General features: G+C 42.2%; 1 protein-coding gene across 1 annotated transcript in view; it reads left to right on the forward strand.

Annotated features, from left to right (window-relative positions):
- The window catches only part of SLC26A8 (solute carrier family 26 member 8), a 106,016-nt gene that overhangs the window by 65,150 nt on the left and 32,359 nt on the right, over positions 1-8,507 (forward strand). Inside the window, exons 9-10 of the mRNA XM_017522624.2 lie at positions 2,390-2,537; positions 3,799-3,912. Coding sequence (XP_017378113.1) covers positions 2,390-2,537; positions 3,799-3,912 — 262 coding nt within the window. The remainder of the gene's footprint in view (positions 1-2,389; positions 2,538-3,798; positions 3,913-8,507) is intronic.

Raw genomic sequence — 8,507 nt, forward strand, 5'->3', positions numbered from 1 at the left:
AAAAAAAAAAAAAAAAAAAGGTGGAATTTGATAATAACTTAAATACCTACCTCTAAGTATTCAGTTATGCTTCTGCTTAGCTCATTACCTGGAAAATGCAAAGATGCTTGTAAGTTATAAATTATAAATAAGGAATTAAAATAGGCATAGTTAGGCCACATGTGGTGGCTCATGCCTTTAGAGCACTGTGGGAGGCTGAGGCAGGCAGATTGCTTGAGCTCAGGATTTTGAGACCAACCTGGGAAACATGGTGAAACTCCATCTCTACAAAAAAAAAAAAAAAAAAAATACAAAAATTAACCGGGCGTGGTGTCATGCACCTGAAATCCTAGCTACTTTGGAGGCTGAGGTGGGAGGATTTCTTGAGGAAAGTTGAAGCACCAGGTGGGCCATGATCATACCACTGCACTCCAGCCTGGGTGACAGAGCAAGACCCGGTCTCAATACCAAAAAAGAAGAAGACATAGTTGGCTGGTGAAGAAAATGATATTTAGCTCTTTGAAGTGTTAAAAGTAAATTCTTCTTACTCAAAAGAAAAATAAAGTTTAAAATGCATGAACTAATAAGAAATTTTAATTAGATTAAGAAATTTTAATTAGATAAGGGATTGTTTGCTTTGTGGAACTATATATCACAAAATTTCTTGTAAAATAATTTTCCCAAAGGTATTTATGTGATTCATTTCATTGAATTTGGATTTTTTTTTTTTTAAGATGAGGTTTCACCATGTTGGTCAGGCTGGTCTTGAACTCCCGACCTCAGGTGATCTACCCACCTTGGCCTCCAAAGTGCTTGGATTACAGGCGTGAACCACCATGCCCAGCCTGAATTTGGATTTTTATATAATTCATCAGAAGTAAATCAACTGTTGAGGCATACATATTTGTCTTTAACAAAATGATTAAAGATAAAAGAACGATAAACATTTCAAATAGCAAATCTTATCTAAAACACTTCGAAGAGTATTTTTTTCCGACTTAGAAAGTAATCTAGAGAAATGGAAAAGGAAGCATATTTGTACTTCCAGATTCAACTTAAAGAATTACGCCAGTATGGATCTATGGAAAAACACCACTCCCCACAAATCATCAAGATTTCTTTTTCTTCTTTAGTCTGTTAATATTGTGCTTGATTTCTGACTGTTTTTGTTTTTGTGTTTGAGATGGAGTCTCACCCTGTCGCCCAGGCTAGAGTGCAATGGTGCGATCTCAGCTCACTGCAGCCTCTGCCTCCCAGGTTCAAGCAATTCTCCTGCCTCAGTCGCCCGAGTAGCTGGGATTACAGGTGCACGCTACCATGACCAGCTAATTTTTTGTACTTTTAACAGAGATGGGGTTTCACCATGTTGGAAAGGCTGGATTCGAACTCCTGACCTCATGATCCACTGGCCTTGGCCTCCCAAAGCGCTGGGATTACAGGCAGGAGCCACAATGCCCAGCTGATTTCTGACTGCTAAAACTAATGCTTCATTCTGGGATAAACCGTACTTGGTCATAGCGTATTATCCTTTTATATATTAACTTGCTAAAATGATAAGAATTTTTGCATTTGTGTTTATGAAGGATATTGGCCTGAGTTGTTTTTTGTTTTTTTCCTTGTACTATCTGTGTCTGGTTTTGGTATCAGAGTATGTTGATTTGTTTTTTTTTTTTTTTTTTTTTTTTTTTTTTTGTTTTTTTTTTTTTTTTTTTTTTTTTTTTGAGCCTGAGTCTTACTCTATCACCCATGCTAGAGTGCAGTGGTACAATCGAGATTGTGGCAATTCTCATGCCTCAGTCTCCTGAGTAACTGGGATTACAGGCGTGCGCCACCACACCTGGCTAGTTTTTTTGTATTTTTAGTAGAGACAGGGTTTCATCATGTTGGCCAGGCTGGTCTCAAACTCCTAACCTCAAGTGATCCACCTGCCTTGGCCTCCCAAAGCGCTGGGATTTACAGGCGTCAGCCACCACACCTGGCCATATGTTGATATTATAGAAAGATTTAGAAAGTATTGCCTCATCTTCAACTTCTGGAAGAGTTCCTATAAAACAGGAATCATTTCTTCCTTAAATATCTGCCTATTATTCACCCACTGGTATGGTCTCAAATGTCTCAAGACACCATTTTTCTTGAATCCTTAAGGTTTTGCCTGTTCTGATGATTGCCATTGCTACCTGGCAAAAACATTGAACTACAAGACACAACAGCATGTTCCCTTAATGGCTTTCATAACTTGGCTTGGTTTGCTGGCAGTTTTGGAAGGCTGCTGCCTCAATTTCTCCACTTGTCCCTATTGTCATTAAAAAAAAAAAAAAAAAAAAAGAATCAGGACTTCCCAGGAATAATAAGATGGAGGAGGTACCAAGGGTTCCTGCTATCCAGAAATAATTCCGCTATTTTATTCCAGCTTCCTGTTTCCTACAACACCAGATTTCAGCGTTCTTCCCAACATAATTTTACAAGCAATCTCCTTGTCTTTGGTGAGCTCCTTTCTGCTCATATTTCTGGGCAAGAAGATTGCCAGTCTTCACAACTACCGTGTCAATTCCAACCAGGTGAGAGGACTATTATTTCCTCTGATCCTTAAGTCTTTGTTCTTTAATCCAAGCCTCCTGCCAACATGAAGGCTGGCGTCTTTTTTTTAACCCAAGAGCAACTTGGACCGTGGTTTGGACAGTAATCACAAAGGATTTTTGAGGGATGGTTAACTTCGAGGCCACTTGAATTGACCTGAGTGTTATTGCCCTAGAACAGATATGGCGCAGACAGGCCAGAAAATTATGGTATCGTGTTGTGAAGCTAGGAGAGTTTCGCTTTTCTTAATTTTAGCTTTCTTTCTACCAAGTCCTCCAACCACATACTGAGGTGCGATACGAAGTGCTGTGCAACACCCCGGGAAAAGCCCGGGCTGCTAATATCATACAGTTGGCCTCCCAGAAATAGCTTTTGTCTTTGCTTTTATTTTTTAGGGAAAATCTTCAACTACTCAGAATGTGGCCCTTTCCTTAGAACTCAAGAGGGAAATACGGAAGCAATAAGTGTTCCCATTTGGCGTTTAGGGTAGTACAAAAGGCATGGAGAAGAGCATTGGGCTTCTCCCTGTCATCCTAAGCCCTGGTGATCACTTGAAAGAGAATAAAAATGCCAGAGTCTCATTTTCTCACCTTAAAAAAAGCACTTTCCTTGTGATGACTAGCTAAAATGATGATTCTGTTTAATCAAGAAAATCAGATATGCCATCCTTTTGTTCTTTCTGATAATATTTCAGTCTGTTACTTTTTTTTTTTTTTTTTTTTGTTTTTTTTTTTTTTTTTTTTTTTTTTTTTTTTTTTGAAACAGAGTCTCATTTTGCTACCCAGCCTNTTTTTTTTTTTTTTTTTTTTTTTTTTTTTTTTTGAGACAGAGTCTTGCTCTGTCACCCAGGCTGGAATGCAGTGGTACAGTCTTGGCTCACTGCAACCTCTGCCTCCTGGGTTCAAGTGTTTCTCCCGCCTCAGCTTCCTGCCTGAGCAGCTGGGACTACTGGCGTGTGCCACCAAGCCCGGCTAATTTTTGTATTTTTTAGTAGAGACAGGGTTTCACCATATTGGACAGGCTGGTCTCAAACTCCTGACCTCATGATCTGCCCACTGCAGCCTCCCAAAGTGCTGAGATTGCAGGCATGAGCCACCGCACCTGGCATCAATCTATTCTTTCAAGTGATCAAAACAACCTTATCTTCATATATAAAAAATAAACGATACACCTTCAGCTCAAAATAAAATCAGCATTCTTCAACAAAGACGGGGGCCTAAGGCATCTGCCATTTCTTCACAGGACTTAATAGCCATCGGCCTTTGCAATGTCGTCAGTTCATTTTTCAGATCTTGTGTGTTTACTGGTGCTGTTGCCAGGACTATTATCCAGGATAAATCTGGAGGAAGACAACAGGTGTGTTGAAATACAATTTGATCTCTAATACATAAACATATTTATATCAATTTGTATGAATATTCATAATAGGGAATTAAATGGGTTTAATCTTGTTGCTGTTTTAATGTTATGCTTAATGGGAAAGACCTCAGAAAAATTTGGATTCCATGCTTGCCTTAATTTTTGCTCAGATTTTGCCTTAAAACTTTTTTGTCAATGTGAAACTTAAAGGTCATTTTCTATAGCAATATTATATGGGAGAGGTTTCCATATATTAGGTCACAAAACCCCACATTCCACATAACATATCTAAAGGATAAGAATATTTCAAATAAACCGGCCAGGTGTAGTGGCTCATGCCTGTAATCCCGGCACTTCGGGAGGCTGAAGTGGGTGGATCACTTGAGGACAACAGTTCAAAATCAGCCTGGCTAACATGGTGAAACCCCATCTCTACTAGAAACAAACAAACAAAAAATAGCTGGGCGTTGTGGCACATGCCTGTAATTCCAGCTACCCAGGAGGCTGAGGCAGGAGAATCACTTGAACCCACGAGGCAGAGATTGCAGTGAGCTGAGATGGTGCCACTACACTCCACCTGGGTGGCAGAATGAGATTCCACCTCAATAACACAAAATAAAAAACAAAAAAAGAATATTTCAGGTAAACTTACCATCATCTGCTAATGTTTTTCCCCACTATTGGAAGATGCATTCTCACAGCTACTCTGGGAAAGCAATAATATAACTCTACCCACCCTGGCAGCAAACTAAAAATTTTCGTGGTTTCGTCAAAGGGCATGGCAGGGGGCTTTCAGGACAGGGAGTCAGGTCTTTGTCTAGGACAGCTTAGAGAAAATATAAGTATTCTACTTGTGTGTAAGAGAAAATTATCTAGGTCAGATTTTCTGCAGGTATTCTGCATCAGTAAACAAAATGTTTAGGTGTGTGTTAAGCATAACCGAGAATGGTGATCGAAAAGACTGTGGAGGCAAAGTGTCTAATTGCAGACATGAGATTTTATAAGTCTAATGTTCATGAGTTTTGTTTTTTTGTTTTTGTTTTGAGACACAGTCTTGCTCTGTCACCCAGGCTGGAGTGCAGCGGCATGATCTCAACTCACTGCAACCTCCGCCTCCCAGGCTCAAGTGATTTCCTGTCTCAGCCTCCTGAGTTGCTGGAATTACAGGCATGCACCATGATGCCCAGCTAATTTTTGTAGTTTAGCAGAGAAGGGGTTTTACCACGTTGGCCAGGCTGGTCTCGAACCCCTGACCTCAAGTGATCCACCTGCCTTGGTCTCCCAAAGTGCTGAGATTACAGGCATGAACCACCATGCCTGGCCCAATGTTCCTGAGTTTTGAACTGACTAGATAAAAGTTACAACATGCTAACCCATCTCAACTATGTAGCGTGACAAAATGTCAGAGAGCTATCAGAATTGAAACTGGGGTTGCCCAGGGAATGAGTCAGCTTCAGATGCCAGAGAAACAGTGGCAGAGGTCAAAGACAAGCCTCTGCTGAAGAAACACAGAAAAAGATGTAGCCGTAGTCAGAAACTAATGTGTCAGCAGAATGAATAGTAAACTTTCACATGGAAAGACAAAGTGTCATAGTCCATAGGGCAAATATGTGGTGAAGCATAAGGTAAAAGCTAATACAATTTAGAAAGATTAGGCAGGGGTGAGAGCATGGGTATACAGCAGGGGTATCCAATCTTTTGCCTTCCCTGGCCACATTGGAAGAAGAATTGTCTTGGGCCACACATAAAATGCTCCAACACTAACAACAGCTGATGAGAAAAAAAATTTGCAAAAATATTTTATAATGTTTTAAGAAAGTTTATGAGTTTGCATTGGGCTACATCTAAAGATGTCCTGGGCCACATGTGGCCCGCAGGCTGCAGGTTGGACAAACTTGGTCTAGAGTAGGACTACATTGGCCGGGCTCGGTGGCAGGTGCCTGTAATCCCAGCTGCTCAGGAGGCTGAGGCTGGAGGATGTCTTGAGCCCAGGAGTTCTGGGGTGTAGTGCTCTATGCAGATCGGGTGTCCGTACTAAGTTTGGCATTAATATGGTAACCTCCTGGGAGCGGGGACCACCAGGTTGCCTAAGGAGGGGTGACCCCGCCCAGGTCGGAAACAGAGCAGGTCAAAACTCCCGTGCTGATCAGTAGCGGGATGGCACCTGTGAATACCCACTGCCCTCCAACCTGGGCAACATAGCAAGACCCTGTTTCTTAAAAAAAAAAAAAGAAAAGAAAAGAAAGACTGCATTGTACCATTTTATGTGGACCGAGCTTTGTTTGTCACAGAGCTTCTTCCAGACACATTGGCCTTTTCCACTACTGCTTAACAGACTGAAGAAATTTGGGCTATGTTGAAAAGAAGAATGTTTCATACAAGCATGCAAAAACTTTGGAGTCAAAATGAGAGAGTTTTATAAGAGGAAATGGAAATGGCAATTCCAGAGATTAGTTCCACTAACTTTTTATGACATATTTTGTTTATACAGTATATAAGCCTAATGTAAATTTGGGAGACAAGATGTGCACAGCTAGAAAAAAACTAAATCACAGTGCAAGGAAAACTGAGGGCAGAATGAGGACAATTTTTTTTTCAAGCAGCATAAATATTGCAAGAAAGAGAATGATGGCAGAAGTGGGATTTCATGGAGTACTGAAACGGGTTTAGGACATGTGTGTAGACGGAAGGAGGAAGAAGGGCTTCAGTTCAGCCTCAGAGCTGTCTTAAAGGCAGGATTCCACTTGTGTGTGCAATGCAGACTAGAGGAAGAATGGTTTTGCCAACTGCACTCATTGATTCTGGGAATAGAAAGGCTAGGTTTGGGGGGGTTTGGTGGATGATTGAATTTCCAAACCCTGAGCAAGCCCATTTTTAGCGTTTTAGCCTGTTGGTCAGAAGGTCTTCCTGAAAGGTAGCCTATGGCACTCATTTGTTTTCCACTGCCACCTTGTTCACATGTGCAGCACAGTTCCTGCCTGTGACACCTCTCAGTGCAGTGCAGCATCCCTCTACAGGGAGATATTTCCCTATGAATGCTGCTAAACCCTCCCTGCAACCTTGACATGCCCATTGCAAATTGCTGGCTCAAGCAGAGAATGCTTCTGGCCCCTGGCCCTAAACAGGGCAGCTGCCCAGACTATACTCTTGAGTTTCTAATCTGGGCCAGAAAAGGCCTCTGAGACTCATTCATCTTCTTCGTTCCACGGCAGTGGAGTTTTCTCTCCACCTCTTTTCTCTGGAGGCCTTAAGATTTTTTAAAAAAATTTTTGGTAGACAGGGTCTCGCTAAATTGCCCAAACTTTGGGCCTCAAGTGATCTTCTCACCTCGGCCCCACAAAGTGCTAGGATTATAGGCATCAGCCACTGTGCCCCGCCCCCTAGGGACTTTTGATTCACTCTGCCTGAGAATGCCCCATTTCTTCAAAGTTCCTTAGGGCTGCAGAAAAGAGAAGCAGGGGGCTGGCTCTGAACCTCTCAAAAATAACCTGCCATCAAGGGTCACTTTACTTTTATTTACCTGGCATAAATGCAAACTGTGTATATGTGTCTAGATTTCACTTAATTTCTTGCTGTCTAGAACTCACTTCCCTCCAGAGGCTGCAGCAAAACCTACTTGTCCTTCTGGACACAGCCGCAGCCTGAGGCACTGGCAGGCCTGACCCATGGCAAAGGGGATGTGAGGAACCCTAGTAGGCCTGTGGCCAGTTGGGCTGTCCCCTGCTCCATCTTTCTGCTCATCCCATTCTTACCACTGTGCTTCCTCCAAGATTAGGTTTCTTTCATTGCTCCCTGCTTTCCAAGGACCTGCCTTGCCCAGGCTCCCAGAACAGCTCTAAAAATGGGTTATTGTAAAATAAATGAATGTGTTGCACTCTTTTTAGAGGAAGCCAATGGGGCAGTGGAGAAAGGCTGGATTTTGGAGTCAGATGGTTAGGGGAGGCTGACCCTCACTCCACGCTTCCTAGGTGTATGTGACCTTGGGCAAATTAATTTTGCTCTCTGAGGCTCTAGTCTTCATCTGGAAAGTGAGGATAAAACAAACTTGCCCGTTGTGAGAATTAAATTAGATGCTGATACATGCCTGTCACTTACGAGTTCAAAAATCATCACTTCTACGTCAAGTCCCAAGTGCCTCAGCAGGTGTTCATCATCTGCTCTTCTACTTCTTGGAACCCCCTATACATGGACCAGTTGATGCCTGAGGGTCTGCATGTTGATTATGGCTGTGGCTATGGGAACTCACATGGCTTTGACTCTCTGGAGAGAAGGCAGAGTTTCTTTGTTCAAGAAAGCCTGGAAAAGTGATGGAAAACCTGGTTAAACAAAGGATGTATGAGATGTAAAACAGGCAGACAATGCTTGCCGTCTTTAAACGCTGTTCAGTCACTGAACCCTCACTGAGCTTCTGAGAGCCATCGAGCATCTTCCTGAGGATGCCACTGAGGATGGTCCTCTAATTCCAAAGCCCATTCCTATGAATGTGCAGCCAAGGGGGGCACAATTATTGGCAAGCCTCCAGCCCTCTCTGAGCAGCTAATTTTATGGGATTTGGTGTCTAGTTTGTACTCATTTTGACCTAGGTTATTTTT

The sequence above is a fragment of the Cebus imitator genome, unplaced genomic scaffold, assembly GCF_001604975.1.
Source record: "Cebus imitator isolate Cc_AM_T3 unplaced genomic scaffold, Cebus_imitator-1.0 Scaffold24, whole genome shotgun sequence".
Taxonomy (NCBI): Eukaryota; Metazoa; Chordata; class Mammalia; order Primates; family Cebidae; genus Cebus; species Cebus imitator.